Source organism: Ostrinia nubilalis, chromosome 21 (assembly GCF_963855985.1).
Source record: "Ostrinia nubilalis chromosome 21, ilOstNubi1.1, whole genome shotgun sequence".
NCBI lineage: Eukaryota > Metazoa > Arthropoda > Insecta > Lepidoptera > Crambidae > Ostrinia > Ostrinia nubilalis.
Window position 1 is genome coordinate 711,218 of NC_087108.1, and position 20,539 is coordinate 731,756.

Sequence of the window (20,539 nt, forward strand, 5' to 3'; positions counted from 1 at the left end):
CGTCGCAGCGGGGAATGGAATGATGAACCTGCGGCGCGTAATAACGCGGGTGAGCGATGTCGTTTATATGGACAGGGGGTGGCTGTCACACCGACGTGCGAGAAATATTTTATTATTAGCGTGATTTAGTATTAGCTTTGCCAAAATAACAATAGATGCCACCCGTATTGAGAAGTTACTTTTGACTTGGCAACTATAGGTGCCTCCCGTAGGTAAGAGGTTAAATTATTACCGACAATAGGGATGATGACTGGGTAATGAAATCGAAATTCTATTTAGTCCGTCAGACAGATAATAAAAATATTTTGGACACATTTTTTTTTCATAATCGAATAAATGTCGCGTGACGTCACTTTTGAGTAAAAATCTACTTATCTGCAACTGACGTGTTACAGTTCGGTGTGACAGCGTGCCCAGAAACAAAATAAATGGGAATAACTCGCGCGCTGTGATTTAGACGTCTGTTAGTTCTGCAGAAAGGGTTATTTGTAACACTTGCTGTGATGTAGGGGAATATGTGTGAATTATGTGATATCAGTAGTTTTGGGGAGGATTGATTTATAACGAGCCGTGTGGTGGCGGCAGAGTAGAATACATTTGTCACCAACCCCTACTCTTCCCGCGGGTGTCGTAAGAGGCGACTTAGGGACTACACATCAAACAGAGAACGGGCAGCAGCGCTCTCTGAAAAACATCAATCTTTTAAACTGCGATCTCCAACCCGCCTGCCAAGCGTGGAGATTATGGCAAAACCCTCCACTATAGTGGAGGAGGCTCATAGTCCAGCAGTGGACTGTAAAGGGCTGTTGATGATTTATAACGTTAGATATTCTTCATAGTCTTTATTGAAAATCCGTCTTTTAGACAGACACGACCTTATTCAGATTCTCTATTTGCACGGTATTTTCAAAGAGGTCATATACACACGTCCCAGTTAAAGCTAACATAAAATATCAGCTGTCTGATTTTCAGTTTTCTTAATTAATTTAGTTTTTCTATGTCTGCATAGTTGAGATAACGTAAGAAAACAAAAAAATGGTTTTACTGATTTTATTTATTACTAAATTAAAATGTCTTCTTAACTATTTTTTATTTCCAAATTTTTACAAATTGTTTGCAAAAATTGATATAATCAACTTCAGGTTCATAATTTAATTATACATATAAATTATTAAATTACTAGCTTCAACCTTTGATGGCACATTATAATTACATCAACCAATAATTTAAATTAATTTGTACAATACATTATTTTTTAATATTTTAGTTTAACCATTTTAGAATATTTTCAGATATCTGAAATAAGTATCTAAAATCTACATACATAGTCCCTCGGCAGGCCATTATAATTTGAGGGTACTCAATTTCCTTTTTACAGTGGATAGATTATGATAGAGATAGGTTTATTATAAGATGTAAATGTAACTAACAAATATGGCAGACTTTCATATTATGCAATTAGAAAATCGTGGATAGTTAGATATCCACTAGGATGCTTTGTGTTGTGCCATTCCATTAAATATATCGGTTCGTATATCCTTCGTGTCCAAATGACTATTGTTTAAACACTAAAGTAATACTTGTGAAATCTTAATAATACCTTAAAACTAATCCTCAGAACTAGATTTCGGCTTCAGCCACGAAGTGATTCCGCCCCATATAAGCTGAACTATACTCGCTAATACCTCTAGAATATAAGTAAAATAATTTTCTCTGGGTTCGTCTTCACCCACGTCATCTAACGTCAGTCCACCATCATCATCATCACTGCTCCTATTGCTATCGACTTCGTTGACAGTATCATTGACGTCTAGGGTCTCTAGTTTTCCCAAAATTGGTAGATAGCTGTTGTAAAGGGTAATTTTTTCTGGTTTCTTATCAGCCTTCTTCAGGGCTTCGACGGACAGTTCTTCTACGTCTCTGCCTTCGGATATGTCGTTGTCAACAGGCAGGTAGTTCGGTTTGGTGACTTCTTCTGGAGTCTCGTCGAGGAGTTCGATCTTCTCCCAAGATTTCCTTGTGGCGTTCTTCTCAGTATTCGTTTTGTTGATGCCGAGGAATCTGGAATTACATAATAATCTTTCATTAGGTACCTTATACGTAAAGTATTTGTACAATTTATTTTTTTGGAATCGTAGCTAACGAATGTGTACGAGAAAAACTTATAGGAAGAATTTGTCTGTAGTGTTTATTATTATTCTGTGGTCTAACCCCTAAGGTGACCAATTTGAATTAGAGTCTTATGCCCGGTTTCACCATCAATCCCTAATTTTTAAGTGACCCCTATGGTAACACATAACAGGAATTTTGTTTTCATAGGGGCAACTTAAAAATTAGGAATTGATGGTGAAAATGGGCATAAGTGCAGATTCCTTTTTTAAATATTGTTACAAAATTTCGACAAACCAATTCCAATGAAATAAAAGATTAAAATTATAGATTCAAGGTTTTCTCTTAAAATCTGATAAATAACTTTATATGGATTCTGGCTTGGCCAAATTTATTCGTTATCTATCAAAGCAATAAGTAATTTTTCGTGGTTTCATGTGGAAGTTTTTCCATTCAAATCTGTTGACACTGGTTGACATACTTTCATTGCAGGATATACTCGTAGGTAGGTACATAAGTAAATGATAATATTTATAGCTTAAAAAGTAATACCTGTATATCGGCGAGGTGATCCTCTCAGCAATATTGTTGGCTATCTGGTGGTAGACGTCGAGCGACGGGTGGGTTCCCGCGGTGGTGGGCAAGGTGGTGTAGACAGACACCACCGAGTCCTCCCCCTCAGGCATGGAGCGACCATTGCAAGGCTGGTACGCCTGGAAAAACCACGAGGGAATTGTTAAAATGTCTGCAATGAAAATAACAGTATGCTGGTACGCCTGGAAAAGATAAGGGAGTGATGTTAGTCTGCTATCATCATCGTTTCAGCTGCAGGACGTCCACTGCTGAACATAGGCCTCCCCCAATGATTTCGACACCGCCCGGTTGGTAGCGGCCTGCATCCAGCGCCTGCTTGGTACCTTTATGAAGTCTGCTATAGACAAGACTAATTTACTTCCACTATTTCTTGTCGGTGCTGGTCCAGAAGTGACTGTAGTGACTAGTGCGAGCTATACCTATGCCTATTTAGGAGGAGTTTAGGTGCTAATTTAAAGTTACGTAACTCATCGCAAAAATATGTACTCAATTAACTGAAATGGCCATGCCAATATTAGGTTTTTTTTTTACTTTTTATGTTTTACGAAACGAGATATTTTTTTTTTGTTACGGTGCAATGCAACCAAAAGTAAGTAAGTAGGCTTTCTCTTTGCAATATTTTTATATCAGGTACCTATAATATGCTATAAAACGTTGGAATGAATGCCCTAAGGCGTTAAGTTCGCTATGTACCGATTTTTATGGATGGTACTAAAGATTAAATAGGTACGTAAATTATTTGTGAAAAACGAGCTTTATGTTTTGGAGATGAACATTTTAAAATCGTTATTGAATATAAGCCCATATAAAAACTTCAGCCAATAAACTTTGTCTACTTTCTTTCACCATATTAGGCTCGTTCGCAGCCGCTGACATGCTGTCATTCAGCAATACTTCCATCTCTTCATCCATATTCCATACACGTAAAGTCTTTTTATTTCGCACATTCGTCGTGGTGAACGAATGTGCATGGAAACAGTCAGAAGTAAATTATTCACAGTCCAAATTTATTTATTTGTGCGCTAGTAATAGCCTACTCATAGACACCTACGGAAGACCAACTTCGAGGCATCTTTTGCCACCTCACACTGAGTATCAGCCATTTCTTCTTTTTATTACACAGGTTTTAAACCATAAGCGCAATGAAATTTTACAATAAAAATTATACATCAAGACCGCGCCAGGGCTTGTCTCGAAACTAGGCGCCCTACGGACTAACGGCGTAAAGCCTGACCACGCCTGACGATGTTCCTATTTATGCCTTTTCCATTCACCCCAAGCGACTCACTCTTTGATGGAACGTGTACAAATATACATAATATATTATATTATGTAATAATTTCTCCGAAAACACATTTCGTATTCAAGGGAAATACAGGTGAAGTGAGTATAATGAATTTTTATTTCGTGTAACGCGTCGATATTTGAGATACGACGAAATTTCCCTGGGGTTGGTGGTAATAAAATAAATGTGATAATATAAGAAAAAATATAATAAGATTTGTTTCATAGCTACCTACAAGATATTTTATTATAGTAGGTTCTAGGTGTTGCTTAACAATGTATAGGTACGTCTAATATTCAATTCATAATCTAATTCTTCGTTTTCGTGTATGTAAAAAACTTCACTTCACTGGTCCTCATAAAAAAGCGAATCAATTAAGTATATAATTTATTATTTTTCTTATCATTGCACAAGCTTATAATTTATAAATCTAGTTTTATTTATAGTCTCCAATCTACATCATAGATCTGCATGAGATGCTATTATCACTTTAATGAAAACAAAATCTAAACAATGATTCTTGGAATATTGTGACAAAACAAATATTATTACTTATATTCATTATCTTATCAAACATCACGCATACTTTGCACAAACCTTAATAATTTCAACGCAACGACAAATACTTAAACAAAAGATTCAATTTCTAGTAACTTGTTCTGTTGCAGATAGAATAATAATTAAATGTAATTTCCACCAGAACCTGCCCTGCGCTGCCCGTATCCAGGTACTTCCCGCGACCTTCACCAGATCGTCGGTCCACCTAGTGAGAACGCATTAGTAAAAGCTAAAATTTGAACTTGGTGATATTTTTCACAAATCAAATGTTGCTGTGTTTACTTTTTATTTGAGATTAATATGTTTTTCTCTTTTCTAGGTAAGTCATTTGCTGTTAAATTTCATTGGAGTCACCGCGGGAATTCCTGTGAGTGTATTTATTTTTATTTTATTCTATGTATTGGATTTAGGCTATGTGTGTTTCAGGAGAAAGTTAAATGATGTTTTTTCCAGCCAATTGCTAGTAGTTTACCTAAGCCACAAAAACTAGGTTCGCCACATACTTCACAAGTTAACTAAAGATTAGACGTTTCACAAATATGCTGATTTTCTTATGAAACTACTACATAGGAATAAAATTAAAACGGTAACAAAGGTTTGTTTGTAAATGAACACAGATCGTAATATAAGACAACGCGAGGTATAACGAAACAAAAACAAGAATTTTAAAATAAATCAACGAAAGTTGATAATCTTTTGAAGTAAGGTAGGTGTAGGGTGAAGGAAATGAAGGAAAATTTTTGAGGAAATTCGGCCATTTTAGTTCGTTTTTGGAAGGCCAAATGTTTTAACGAGACAGATAGTGACCCTTAGATGTTATGTTGGATGTGATTATTGCAATTAAAAGTGTTTTTAATCACAACTTTTTAAACGACCGTTATGCCAGGATAAAAACGGTCCTGTTTTTACCAGCACCTTATGCTACTTCTATATTTTTCATAAAAACAGTTCAGTAGTTTTAGTGTGAGAAGGTGTCAGAAAAACAGAGCTATTTTCGCATTTATAGCATTGGCATGAGTACATTGTAGCAGTAGGTACTAGTATGCCTCCTTAACCCGTTTGGCCAGCGTACGGAGTTTAGGCTAACTCCTCCATTTGGCCCTGCAAAATACTGGGGTCGTACTTTGATAAATGACCTGATTATAAAAACATTCTTAACTTTGCATTAGAGAAACACACCTTAATTTCGAACTCCTCCTATGTTCTTCTGATTAATTTCGTTGCGGGTCCAATGACAGTTTAACTTTCTCCCGGGACAAACTTGACCTTCATTGGTTGGGTTTATGTGGCGGTCAAGCTGTAGATCCTGGCTACACAGGAGTTGCAGTGGTGGGAACGAGAGCTGGGAATAGTCCCGTAATAGAGAAACACAGATTATTAAAGTTACTACGATATAGCTACGAATGTAGGTAACAAAGAACATGTATAAACCTAAGCGCATACTAATCCTCTCATAAACTAAGGCCGAGCCAAATCCGAACTACATCAACACATCAAACGAACCGCTCATACAGTATTCAAGCCCGTGACGTCTTGATCCTTGCGTCCAATGCCACGATGAATACGCCGAGCACGTCGCTTGATACTTTGACAGCTCTAAAAGCGATCGTCAATGACACATTTACTTTTTATTGTCTTTATCCTGTAGATGTTTGGGCGCATCGAATTTGAGGCTGATTGTGACGAAAATTACAACCGAGGCCTCTGGTCAAGTGGTTAATGAATTTGTGTATTCTTGAAGCATTCGGATGTAATTGGTACCTATACGAATTGGTTAAAAAAAACCCAGTCAAGTGCTAGTCTCTCTGAAGAAGGTTTCCATCCAAGGTACATCGTAAGATTGATAGGTTGTCTGGAAGAGATCGCTTTATGGCGATAAGACCGCCTAAATTGTACCTACTGTCCCTGTGTATTTCTTTTTTTGTGTGTGGTGTACAATATGGTGTACAATATATTTCTTTATTCATATTTCTTTCTTAGTTTTAAATATTTTTCTTACAATGTAAATTACAAAAAAAAATACAATATAAAAAAAAACTTAAAACTAATTTATCCGCCGGCAGCGGAGCAAGGCCCAAGCTACCGATGGTCAGGGTCACAGGCTGAGGAACCTCCGGACAATGCGTGCCGTGCTGAGGATCACCGCCTTTTGCATCTGACCCTTGAGCCAACCATTATTATTATTATTGATCGTCAGACAGACACAGACAGCGTAGGTTTAATAAGTATCCCGTTGGCACCTTTTTAAACCCTTTTTGGCTGAGTATGGTCTGTAAAACTCGTGCAAACGATGGATGCGGGTTTGTACTGTTGTTGTTGACAAACGTTGTCACGAGCACGACCTTTGAAACCTACGTACCCCGGAAATTGGGACACGGACTATTTTATTTCTTTTATCAATTCACTTTTACATTAAGGGCTCTTTCCCACACAGTTCCCGTATCCCGTTTTTTGCAGGAACTATTTTTTGCAGGATTCCGTTTAGTCTACGTGTTGAAATAACATTTACTTGAACACCCCGTTAGCAATGTCCCGCAAAAAACTGATCCATTCGAATTTTGAATTCAGATTTCAAAACATACGTGTGTTTACAATCCCGGATTGCGGATTCCTACATTACTGTATCCCGCAAAACTGGATACCCTTGGACAAGGGCCCCCTAATCCCCTAATATTTTTCTTTCCCACTGATTTGACTTCACTTTCCTTTCGAACAAAATCAGTGTGACGAATGTGTTACACGCTCATTGTAACACAAAAATATTGTCTCTTAGGCCCAGAACACACGGTGAAACGCAACTGCAACGAAACTGCAACTTCTAGTCACTTTTGAGTTGCATCTCAGTTTCTGCCAAAGCGTCCGTTGAGAGACCACACATGACGCGACCAGAACCAGTCCAGAAAAAGTAACTAGAAGTTGCAGTTTCGTTGCAGTTGCGTTTCACCGTGTGTTCTGGGCCTTAGCAGACAGCAGAACGAAAACATCACTAAATTCCTAGCTGTTACATTTTACATTCTGTGTTGCAAGATTTAGCTCCAATAGAAATGTCGAGTTTCGTAAAAAGGATTCTTGTAGATGAACGATTTCAATTAACATTATTACACAGTTTATGGTAATAGTGAAATGAGTCAATCAGTTCCAATCTTTTTAATTTGCTTAAAAATATCGTAAATCGATTGCACTCATCTCTACACATCCGGAGAATCAAAGTAGATGCCATTTTGGGCATAGATCTTTTTTATACAAATGTACTATATTATGTGAAAGTAACTCTGTCTGTCTTGCTTTCACGCCTAAACCACAGAACCAATTTTGATGAAAGGATAGAGATAGTTTGAGTCCCGGGAAAGGACATAGGATAGTTTTTATCCCGGTTTTTGAAAAAGGGATGTGCGCGATAAAGTTTTTCTGTGACAGACAAAATTCCACGCGGGCGAAGCCGCGGGCGGAAAGCTAGTAATTAATAAATCTCCAAATATACTTGAAGCTGCCTTCAACTTTGCAAATACATTATAATATTAATAAGATTGAAGTATCATTTAGATTCAGTTAGGTATATTTCAACACCCTCACATAATATGTCAACCACCATTAGTACCTAAACTAATTTTTTAGAGTCATAAAGTAACACGACACGTTATTTATTTATTTATAATATTTTGCTTTAATCTAAAATTAACAATCAAGAGTAGATAGATTAAAAGCAGATTTAAAGCTAGCCCAAAAGTAAATCAGTGTTGAAGTTTAGTATGCTTGAACTTGAAGTTTTAACCGCCAGAACAACTTAGTTTGCGAAAACGCATATTTAGGTCAGTACTTACCATCTATTTATGAGATCTTAATTATGCCGTGGATATTGTGAAAGAAGGGAAATTACACTGACAAGAGACGCCTCTTTGATCAAGATGAACCATCTAGCTCAACATTTAAAAACCGTTTAAGCATAGTAAGGTTAACGTAACATAACACAATCGTAATTTTTTTACAAGCTTTTATTTACTTTTTCTTCAGATTTGAATCTGCTATATCCTAAATAACCCGAATTGGTAAATAAATACCTAACACTTAGGCTAAGTTGCATCACCTCAATACTCAATACTCAACTTAACTTTAACCGTAACCATAACCTTAACCAGTGCTTATAATGAATACATGGCTTAAATTTCATATGTGTGGCGTTTGGCAGACTTTTGACGTTTTTTAAAGTTAAGGTAAAGGTTGTTCAGCCAAACCAACGCGATCACACGCGATCAGCCGGCGTGCAGCGATGGCGATCAATGCATTTAGTCTGGTCGCCATCGCTGCACGCCGGCTGATCGCGTGTGATCGCGTTGGTTTGGTCGAACCATAAGATGGTACAATCTCAATGTAACAAAATTCGGGAATCAAGTCCAGGACCTTTTGTCACTGGACCACGGATGCGTATAAGGTAGTTTTTTTTTTATAAAAACTGCGAAGTAATGTGCTACAATACCTAAACTATAAAGATTCGACCAGATATAATATCATGGGTATATTAAACAATACATAAGATGCTCGAACCAAACATGGAAAACAATAAATAATATCTTACCAACAACAATATTACATGAATAGATTAAACGCTATTAACACATTTAATGCCGAATACACGGCGCCGTGGAGCGGTAGGAGGCCACTTCCACGGCACCGTGGAGGGGCGGGGGGCCGAGCACACGGCGCCGTGGATCGCGACCGTATCGTTTCTATGAGGCTGTATGCCGCCGGCTTTCACGGCAGGGTCACGTAGCTCGTGCAGCCACACGCACGATTTGTCGATCTCACAAATACTTTTTTCGGATTTTGACTAGCGTGATATTTGTATTTTATAGAGGGCTGTCAATCACGCGTAATTTTCGCGCCAAAATGAGTGAAGTGCCGGGTCCGTCGAAGCGCTTTTCTACTGATAATTCTTCGATTTCTGGTGCTAAAATATGAATTTGTGACAAAATAATATAATCAAAAATATATATACACATATATATATTTATATGAATGTAAAGGATGCGACAGATCGCCAGGTTTCTGTACCCAATGTTTTTGTAATTTTCATTCATAGTTTTCAGACTTTTAAGCATTTTATTTTTTAGAAACAAAGCTATTTCCTGTTTTTCATAGAAATTTACGATTTGTGTATGTTTTTCTTTTGAATTTTATCTTTTTTAATAATAAACACTAAACTTTTAAGTTCCACAAATGATTAATTGTTTATTTTCATCCATTAACCTAATAATAAAATATAAATAAACCATAAAATAGATTAAAACAAGATAATATCTCCTCCCCACGGCGCCGTGTTGTCGGCCACACACATGCTGCCAGGCCGACTACACGGCACCGTGGATTATCCTTTTTTTTACTTAAATTCATTCCAAATGACTTTTTTTTTTGATAAATCGTCCTAGGGTGCCTTCTATTAACTATAGAAACATTAAAATAATTTGGTCCTACGCGAACATCTTTGATGATAAGGTGGGAATTGCACATACATCTCAGTATTAAATAGGCATTAAATGTGTTAAATATATATTAATGACGTCATTCTATCATTATTGGGCGTCCAGTTATATGTAAGGTTTTATTAGGTTTTGTATGTAAATAAATTACTTGACGCTAAAGCGCACAGTGGCGCCAAATTTTCCGTAAGTACAGCCATTGATTCTTTCGGTTGGAGGGGTTTAAATGGTTTTTTACTTTGTTCGGTTAGTAACTGCAGGCCTAAATTAATCAGATTTATGAAGAACGGGTCATGATTAATTTAGTTGCGGGTCTAATGACAGTTTAACTTTCCCCCGGGACAAACTTGACCATCACTGGTTGGGTTTTTATTGGCGTTCGAGCTGTAGATCCTGGCTATACAGGAGTTGCAGCGGTGGGAACGAGGGGTGGGAATATTCCCATACCGTAATTGACACTTGATTGAGGTTTATTAACTGAAAATTAATGTACAGAAAAGAGTTTAAAGAATCGGAAAGAAAGTCGGACATCTCATCAAGTAACACCAAGGTTACCTACTAAAGATAGTTAAAAAGTAACAAACAAACAACATTGTATCTTAACATCACGTGAGTGCGGAAAATTTAAAACAACGTGAAAGTTGTAGTGCACTTTACTTTCTTCATAACACTTTATTATTAAACCTGTCGATATTTGTGTCAAAATATTACCTACTTTTATATAAAAAAGCCTTTACTACCAGTTCAAAAACAGGTTTACCGATTTATGATTTATTATCAAATTTCTTTTTTCTAAACGCATAGATCATTCTATAAATAAAGTTAGTAAGGCACCAAGATTAATGCTAAAAACTTTCCTATTACATACTAAACATAAGAAAAGCATGGATGATAGAGTTTTATTTTGTTACATTTAAAATTTCCTATAGGTACATTTTATTTAATTAAGGTTCTCTTAAAAAAAAACTGATATAAACAATCAAGTGTTGCGCACATTTCAGGAGCATTTTTAAGTCATAATCTTTTTCGCTATTTTTAAGTAGGCATTTAAAAGAAACATACATACATAAAATTAAATAAACATTCATACAATACTCTAAGGTTGAGCTGCACCATCTCACTTTGACCGTAACTATAACGATAACCAGTGCTTTTTGTATGGAGTTTGACAAGTTTTTGACGTTTGTAAAAGTTAAGTAAAATAGTGCAACCCAGTCTAATTGTATCATCATTTATACAACCCTTTGAACGTTGTTAATAGATAGATAAAAAGTGCAAGTGATTCCGCCGTGAAGAATATTCGCTGAAGGTCAATGCCACTGACCGCATTACCAAACCAGCGGATCTGAATCGGTTGTCGATTGTTATGTCAATAATAATTACAGTTAAATCAATTTTTATAAGGAAATCTCGAAATGTAAGCATTTGTTGCTAATCTTTATACTAATCGAATTACATACAATTTTTTCTTAAAAAGTAGGTAGGTACTTACATTTTTCAAAAACATGAAACTGACATGGTGTTTTGTTGGCTTTTAAAGAATCCACCAGCTACAACCATTAGCTACAACTAAGTAATCACAAATATTTATTGACTGCCTAGCGGCCGAATACTGAAACACTACTCAAATCTGTCACTCAGCTGACGGGCTCCTAAATTTAAGTATCCTTAAATTTTAAATGGTATTCTCAAACGCTACTCAACGGATTTGAAGCCGTGATCAGCTAAGCAGCTCTCAAATGTTTACATAATGGCAACATTTACCAAAAAAAGTATGTTTTCATTTACACAAATGATAACTTTACGTCTTTTATCCATTACACGCAGCATCGTTTGGTTATGTATTGTCTTTTATGGAAACATACTCAATCAACTTAACATAGAACAGTTTATTTTTAGTTTCTATATAAATCTCGTTTTATCATATAAAAAAATTAATGCTTGCATTTTTTTTTAATTAAAAAAATAATTTTAAAGGTGATACTTTTTATTGTTGAAATCTATTAAGTGGCGATCGTGGACCGAAACGTAACCACAATTGACATTTATCATTGTTGACTGACAGAGCATCAAATTGACAAATCAACAACTCTTGGAAATGCTGCTATGCGATGTCCCCTTAATCCTCAGAAATAGGCATGTTTATGTAAAGCGATTTCATAGGAGCTATTTTGGTTGTTACTTCGTGCACTATACGATGCACAGTTGGCTGTTAGATTTGGAAGATATCACCTAGTACACGTTCATAACTTCCCGTTGCGTAGAATAGTAGGGTTATAATAAGTATTTGGTCCACTGGTTGTATGGCATTTGGTGAGGGGTTTCAAAGAGCTTCCAAATTATGAATCCAGAAACAACACCGTTTCTTTAGGGACGCGGAACCTCGCTCGGAATTGCACGTCATTATAATAATATTTTTCAATAGCGTTCAGCCTTATTGCGTTCCTGCGATTAGATCTAGGTATTTCCTCGAGGCTCGAAAGAAATGATAACGATGACACACATTATTTACCACTATTTAGGTCGATTTAGGTATAAGAATAGGATTTAAGATACCGCGCAAGCACTCTCAAATTTAACAGCTGCTTAAGACGATTTGACAGTTGTTTGAGTAATGCTTAGCGTTGAATGGCGTTTCAGTATGCGAAAATTCATTTAAGTGGCGTTTGAGTGCAACTTAATTTGAGAGGTGCTTAAAAATTGAGAACTGCTCAGATATTGTTTTGAGTATGCGAAATGTAAGTTTAGGAGCTGCTTAACTATTTGAGAAGCCGTCAAATATTTAAATGGCGTTTCAGTATTCGGCCGTTAGGTATAAGAATAGGATTTAAGATACCGCGCAAGCACTCTCAAATTTAACAGCTGCTTAAGACGATTTGACAGTTGTTTGAGTAATGCTTAGCGTTGAATGGCATTTCAGTATGCGAAAATTCATTTAAGTGGCGTTTGAGTGCAACTTAATTTGAGAGGTGCTTAAAAATTGAGAACTGCTCAGATATTGTTTTGAGTATGCGAAATGTAAGTTTAGGAGCTGCTTAACTATTTGAGAAGCCGTCAAATATTTAAATGGCGTGTCAGTATTCGGCCGTAAGTACTTCAAATAAAATAATTATTTTTCTAACAAATATTTTGAGATTAACGTAAAGACCATTTACGAGCAACTCTTCAAAATCTTTATAAGTTTAATTTTTTAAAGCATGTAGTTACCTAATAGTGGTATTAAAACAAAAAAGTGTTAAATATAAAAAATCTCCTCAAAAGCCTATATTCTTCTATGCTTCTACTTTTTAGTATGTTTTATCCGTTGTCTAGTACCCATAGTACAAGCTTTGCTTAGTTTCGAGTTTTCCCAAGGATATTTACTTAGAACGAAAGAAAGAAAATGTTTATTTGGCACGTAATTAAAAAATAAATAAAAAAACTCAACACAAAATAAGAGTTAAAATAAATTATGCCAAAAATTATCATAAAGACTTACCAGCACAGCACATAGCACTATCAAAGCCCTCATCGCCATAGCTTCCTCAAGAACTTGAACTTCTTGTTGCCACTGCGCTTGAGTCGCCACAGTCTAAACAGACGCGATGCGCGCGCGCACATCTGAACAACTGAAGAGCTGTGGCGGTGGATAGGGTGTGCGTGGTTCTGGGGGAACGAGGATAACGAGTGTAGGGTGTACATGTTTGGTTTATACGAGGAGATACTACGTTTTGTTGGCGACTTTTCATGTTTTCGATGAAACGTAGCCTAACTTGCGGGAGTGATGTTTTTTGTCTGACTCAGACCCAGAGATCTCGGGATCGGTTTCCAGTGTCGGCAAAATTAACTGCTCGGTTTGGTTGGTGGTAGAGCTTATTCTAAATCTGCCTAGCTAACTACCATTATCTTATAGCTCAATTCCACCTTCGATTTTCACTAGACCTAAGGCAAGATGCCGGCTAAGAGCTTCCTTGTTGTACACAAAATTATATACTCCTGATGAAAAAAGCTGAAACTAATTTTGTAAAACATCATGTTAATAGGTACGTCCAGTAGTTTCTGCATTTAAGCTACAACTACTTGAACCTAATTTTGTAGACATAATATCTACGAATAATTTTAACTTCTTCTATTTTGTGGATCTGTGGATAGTAACTCCTCAAGACTTTTGTAATCTTGGTAGTAGATAATAGATTTCATGAGCTGTTTGGCTCCTGGAATGTTTTATTTCAGTCGGTTTGTCTTTCAGGGAATATAAGTCTAGTTATTTAATTTAAACGTTTAGTTCATAACAAACAAACTGATGGCCACTCTAGCAACGCGACCTCTGCGCAGACGCACGCTGCGTGCGCTGCTGCTCAATGAACTATACAGAGTGGACCAAAATGTCTAGAGGTTTCTTGCATTTAAATAATTATTAATAAGTTAATTCTATCGATCTTTCAATCAAATAACCTATTTATTTGAACAAAACGTTTTGCTAAACTCTCTCATTTTGGCAATCATTATTTTCAAAAGTATACCCAAAATGTTTACCTATCTCATAATAAATACATAGGCATTGTTATTAATGGATTCCCGGCCGGGCAGAAATTGAAATGATGAATTTTAATTTCTGTGACGGGTGTTACTATGTATAATATTATGTATGTATTAAAAAAAAAAAGGGTATAAAAAGTATATCCGTTAAGCTTAGCACCCATAACACAAGCATTAAGTTGCTTACTTTGGGGCTAGCTGGCGCTGTGTGAAATTGTCCAAAGATTTATTAAAATAAAATTATTAAATAAAAATAAAAAAATAAGTTGGATTAAGGAAGGGTAACATTTTTGGTACTGCATTTTTTTGGTGCTTAAAAACAATAGTTTTCAAGAGGACAAACTGTTGAAATCAACCTGTATAATCATTGCGTAAACTTAACCTACGGATATGTGCCTAACTTCCTTCGTAATTCAGGAAGGACTCATGACTCACATCGAAATGGTGATGGTGATCGAAATTTTTGCCATTAATAACAATAATAATTAAATATTTCACATAAACAAAATATCCTAAAGCATTATCTGTAATACTTTCTGAAGCTAAAAAAGTGAAGTTTATCTAATGGTAGGTTACTTTATTTAATTTATGTACTTAAGATTGCCTGAATAAAATTATTTAAAGACCGAATTCTGAAAATAAGCAAGTATAACAAATCTTAGACTTTTCTTAGAAAGAGACATCTACATTTTATAAATAACAGCACAATACGGGCTTGTATTTAGCAACGGCGCCATCTCGTAGTTATAAAGTTTGGCGCTAGATGGCGTGATCCCAAGTAATCCGATGCTCAACGTGGAATAGAAATAAAATGTTTTGTAATGTTTTTTTTATTATAAATAGCGTGTATTGAAGCAGTTTTTTATTATAAATAATTTTATAATTAAGACATAAAAGAACGCGATCTATTGACAACTGTTGACAACGATGCTCTATAGATTTATTTCTATGACTGCCAATTTCGTTTCTATGGCAACGGTTTGTTATGGGTTTTGTTGTTTTCTTCATACGTTGTCCTAAAAGCGGAAAATACTTTTTCTATGATCTTTAAAAATGTCTTATAAATATATTAAAGCATGCGATCGCTCTACAAAAACGAACTCTGCAACTACCGCCAAAAATTTCAAGCGGGTGACTCCAAAGAGAGTGGTTTTGTCAAGGAAACTCGGTGATGGTTCAGAGAAGAGCTGTTCTACTGGCATCATAATGACAGGTTGGAATACCAGCTCTAAGCCACGAAAAACTACCAAGTCTGATGTGAGTATGTCGACAAAATTCACTGGAAGACATTCTTTGGATTATTGTAAGAAGTGCGGAGACGCTGTCTCGACAAACGGCAGTAATGGTCATTCCACTCACCATATGAATTCAGTGAACAGCTTTAAAGAAGCCCAAGAAACCTCTTCTAAATCTCAAGATAACGGCAGCAGAAAAAGCAGGACAAAAATCAGAGAAAATGGCAAATCTAGCTCAGTTAAACAGTATTACAAGAATGAAAACTTCCAATCGACTGAATCTCTGCACGAGACTGAGAATGATTTTAAGAAAATGTCTTTGGACACGATCAAAGAGGTTCCCGAGACTGATAAGTTTAGATCAATCGATGATAACGTTTTTGAGATATATTCAGATTCAGAAGAAATTGGATTTTTGGATACAAACGACGCTGACAATATTGCAACACTGAAAAATTTCAGAGAAGACAATTACTTCGAGTGTCATTCAGTGAAATCTAGAATAAATAGCAAAGGAAGTGCGACCAGCCTTCGAGATCACAAATGCGTGTATCGTTTTTACCTAAACGATCGGCTCTTCCCTGTCCCTCTTAGTTCTGATCACCATAACAACGTGAGATGTGTAGAATGCCATCTCCCCATGAATTTGAAGGAAGAATTAGATGGTTCTGGTAAAGCCAATGGGACAATACAAGCCAAGGTAAAGATTAACTCAGAAAATGAAGTCCAAGATATGATTTTGTTTCTGCCAGTGAAGGATTCCCTCATTATCAAAGAGAGAAGGAAACAAATAAAGAACGAGGAAGAAGTAATGTACTTCGGCGTTATAAAACTGGATACTTATGGACATTCTGTATTTAAATCGACTTTGCCTACTGATTCTTTAGCTTTGAAGTACCAGAAGGGGTACAAAGAGTATGATGTCAATAAATCTTATAAATATAAAGGAATAGAGCAAGACGACGTCATTGTAATATAATTTTGATTAATGAAAATAAATGATACTACTAAGACTTGGGTATCATGTATCTGAAAGAAACCATGATGATCCATGACTCTCCTTAAAAGTGCTTCTGTTCATCACACTAACCTTTGTTCCCTCCGGGAATCGAACCTGTAACCACAGAATAAGATAGCGTTATTGTAGTCCTCTAGGCCATACAACCATCAGGTCGCTTCTTTACTTGTTACCTAAAGTAGGTAAAAGCTTCATAACTAAACCCATAATAAGGCAGACCTTAAGGCAGTTCGATTTTTTTCAAGTTATTTGTTTAAAACTTAAGTCAAAAGGTTAAATTGATACTGGTTTATTTCAACGTTACCTATTCTAACAAATAGTTTTGCCTTTCTTTGTAAACTTTCAGAAATTCACTACAAATTATGTCAATAAATGGATATTAAACATAAATTACTACACTTTATAATAGCCATGAGGTTTTGTAATGTTGCAGGTATTTGAAAATAATCACAGTGATGAGCACAGCCGCCATGGTCGTTATACCACACTTTTAGAACAAACGTAGTGCAACGACGGTCGCCAAACAGTACTACGAAATATTTCCATTTCATATTGATGTGGTTACTACACATGATTGGGAAACTCAGTATAAAATATCCACTGAGTCTTTGACTGGTTTTGTTTTGTTCTTGATTGTTTTAAGAGCCAACAACGAACAGTTTTTTCTAAGTTGGATGAGGATCTCCTGAAGGATGTGATCCCATTGAAAACTATCCTTATAGATGTACAAATTAATCTTGTTTTAACTCAACTAAGTATCTTCGATCAGTTGCAATCGGCAAAATTACCCCACATCATGTGCGTACAAACATGATGTAAATGATATAACATTCAGTAAGCTCGCTTTCTTCAACATTAGAGAAGTCACTTTCTCAAAAAGGCAATTTTAAAAAACCTATCAGGAAAATTAAATGGATTTAAAAAATAAACTGTTGCTATTTGATGCTTTGCTTTGCGTTTTAGGAACACTTGATTTATGAAGAGATATGTTTGAAAAGTTATCCCTACTAAAAGCAATAAAAAATCTATCTAACCCTACCAGTGCGGATCAGTAGGATAGTATGGAGTAGGAGGTTCCTCATTTCCAATCGGTAGCGAAAATTGGAGAAAAAATAGCATAGATTTTTTTATGCAGAACATGGCAAGGAATTGACCGCAATCGCACCTGATATTAAGCGAGATGCAGTCTAGGATAGTACATTTATCTGCCCTATAAGTGCTTATTCACTCTCGCCCTGAAATGGCTCGGATTATTGTATTCGGGAAAGTCCCTCGCTGTTCGAATTATAAAAGAGTTATCGAATCACTAGTGCGAGTAGGTGGAATATCGACAATGTAGAGATGGTACACTATGCGTTTATAGCGGATAATCCTCCATACAACATATTTTGGACTCGGAAAAGGCAATATTTATAATGTGCATGTTTCAGCATGCATCCACGCCCTCTATACCTTACCTCCATTGTGGCATAGGACCGCAATCGTAGGAGATAAATATGAGGCGCCGGCGCGCGGCTCTCAGTTTGCGCGCGCGCATCGTGTCGACATGATCTCCGCTTGTGTGTGTGTGTTGCTTGTGTGCGGGTTGGCCACCGCGGATAACAGCTTGCGTAAGTCGATTTGGTTTTAAAATTTTATTAAGGATGGCAGAATATAAAAAAACAACGAAGATTTAGGACAAAAAGCAGTATTTTTTCGAATAAGGAATTATGGATTGTTCCTACGGCAATCCAGTTTTACAGAATCCCGCAAAAAATCCTTTCGAATTTGTAATGAAAATTGAACGGATCAGGTTTTTGCGGGACACAGCAAACGGGCTGTTCGTGTGAAATATAATATTAAAGCACGTATACTAAACGGAATCCTGTAAAAAATCAGTTCCTGAAAAAAACGGGATTTCACAGTTTCACAAGTCCGAGTAAACTTGGTTTTTGAAACCTTGGCGGTTTATTCTTAGGGAAATGATATGGAAATATTTCATAAAGTGCTACGAACTTTTGACCTGCCTATTTAGAAATTCATAGCACAAATTGGGAAATTCCAAAAGGATAGGTAATATTAATTAAAATGAGTATTTACATGACAAAAGTGCATGAACTTAAAGCTCATACCTAAATTATTTATAATTATATCTTGTGCATTGTATTTCTGTAAAAAAAAATTCAGCACCACTCTTTTCAAATTCAGTTCTCTATTTTCTCCAAGTGGTACCCAAGCTATATTCGGGACATGTATGAGTGCCCTAAAAATGTCCCAACATTCTAATAAACAATGTTTTTGATTGTTTAACTATTCTTGTATTAAGATTGAAGATCTCAGATGCTAACAAACGTATTAGAAATATCTAGACAGCTAGATAAACAGTAGTGGATTTAAAAAATACAAGATAGTTAACTAATACCACCATCTTACCTAAGTCTGTCGCCATAACAACAATGTTAACAGCATTGTTGTGTTCCGGCAGTTAGAGGTAAGATAGCCAGTTCCTTCGTGGTTGAGGATTCCGGGTGAAGCTCGCTTCCACCTTCGGACTGATCGTCACTTACCATCGGGTGAGATACAGGCCAAGAGCTTCCTCGTTGTGGATAAAAAAATTAAATTCTGAATATTAAGGGACTATTTTGACTTTAAACTTCCAAAGGGACAAGGACAATTTGATGCGTAGTACCTTATGGTAATCAAGTATTATGTACTCATGTACATAGTAGGTACATAAGTTGTATTGATTGTATATTTTAATAAGCACCTTTGTCTCGAAGCACATAAGCACAAAGCAATGTCATTGTCAACTGTTTTTGCAAACTCATAAATAATTTGTAAAGGACATCCAAACACAATAATATAATAAATTAATATAAATGCCTGTTTTCACCATCAACTCCTAATTTCTAAGTGACCCCTATGGGTAACACATACCAGGATTTTTTTTTCATTCCTGATAAGTGTTACCTATAGGGGACACTTAAAAATTAGGGATTAATGGTGAAAACGGGCATAAATCTCTGATAAAATGGGAGCCTTTTGGCTGAAACAAACGGGAGCCTATTTTAACCTTCTGCCTTGGGGAGTTTTTTTAGCAAATTACAGAAGGTCAAGGTCAAATTCAAATGGTTTATTGTATGTCATATTACAAATATTGGTGTTATAATAAAATACAGGATCGTGTTGCAGGTCATGAAAATTACCTGTTAAAAATCAAAAATCAAAATCAAAAACATTTATTCACTTTACAACACAAGTGGCACTAATGATGATGAAAAGGGATTATTTAAATTAGGCGTTTGATCGCAATCGCACCCGATGTTAGGTGAGATGCAGTCTAGGGATGGTACATGTCTGCCCTGTAAGTGCCTATTCACTCTCGCCTTGAAAAGTCCCGGATTATAGAATGCCATTCCCTAGTTGTTGGAATTATAAAAGAGGTATCTAATCGCTTAGTGCGAGCTGGTGGTTTTGGGTTACTATACAACTTAAATAAGAAGTCCTTCAAACTGGTTTTATGCAGCACGTCCTTTTTGACCAATCTTATGTATTAGGTCATCAAAGGTCTCTTAAAATTTTCCTCGCAATTAAAGTTATTTATGTTCATTTAGGTGACCCTTAGGAGGAAGATTATTACAGATCAAGCGTAGGTATTTAATATTAGACATCATCTTTACTACCCTGAAATCTGACACCGTGAAGTCGTGATATCAGTATTATTTATTATTTATTACCTAAGAGATGAAATGTATAAGGGTGGTTTTAA

At 36.1% G+C, this 20,539-nt stretch overlaps 2 protein-coding genes across 2 annotated transcripts in view; one reads left to right on the plus strand and one right to left on the minus strand.

Annotated features, from left to right (window-relative positions):
- Positions 1–827: 827 nt before the first annotated feature.
- On the minus strand, positions 828–13,652 carry LOC135082565 (uncharacterized). Its single transcript, XM_063977365.1, has 3 exons — positions 13,499–13,652; positions 2,662–2,822; positions 828–2,061 (listed from the first exon to the last, which is right to left on the minus strand). Exons 1-3 carry the CDS (start codon positions 13,535–13,537, stop codon positions 1,608–1,610), a joined length of 654 nt encoding a protein of 217 aa, XP_063833435.1. The 5' UTR covers positions 13,538–13,652; the 3' UTR covers positions 828–1,607.
- Positions 13,653–18,319: 4,667 nt separating this feature from the next.
- LOC135082028 (protein takeout) overlaps positions 18,320–20,539 on the plus strand; it is a 31,048-nt gene continuing 28,828 nt past the window's right edge. The window contains exon 1 of the mRNA XM_063976780.1: positions 18,320–18,401. Coding sequence (XP_063832850.1) covers positions 18,338–18,401 — 64 coding nt within the window. The 5' untranslated portion in view covers positions 18,320–18,337. The remainder of the gene's footprint in view (positions 18,402–20,539) is intronic.

Coding starts and splice junctions, on each gene's coding strand:
- LOC135082565 (XM_063977365.1), bottom strand. CDS start 13,537: ATGGCGATGAGGGCTTTGATAGTGCTATGTGCTGTGCTG. Junction 2,823..13,498: donor TAGTGCTATGTGCTGTGCTG/GTAAGTCTTTAT, acceptor TGGTTTTTCCAG/GCGTACCAGCCTTGCAATGG. Junction 2,062..2,661: donor ATCACCTCGCCGATATACAG/GTATTACTTTTT, acceptor ATGTAATTCCAG/ATTCCTCGGCATCAACAAAA.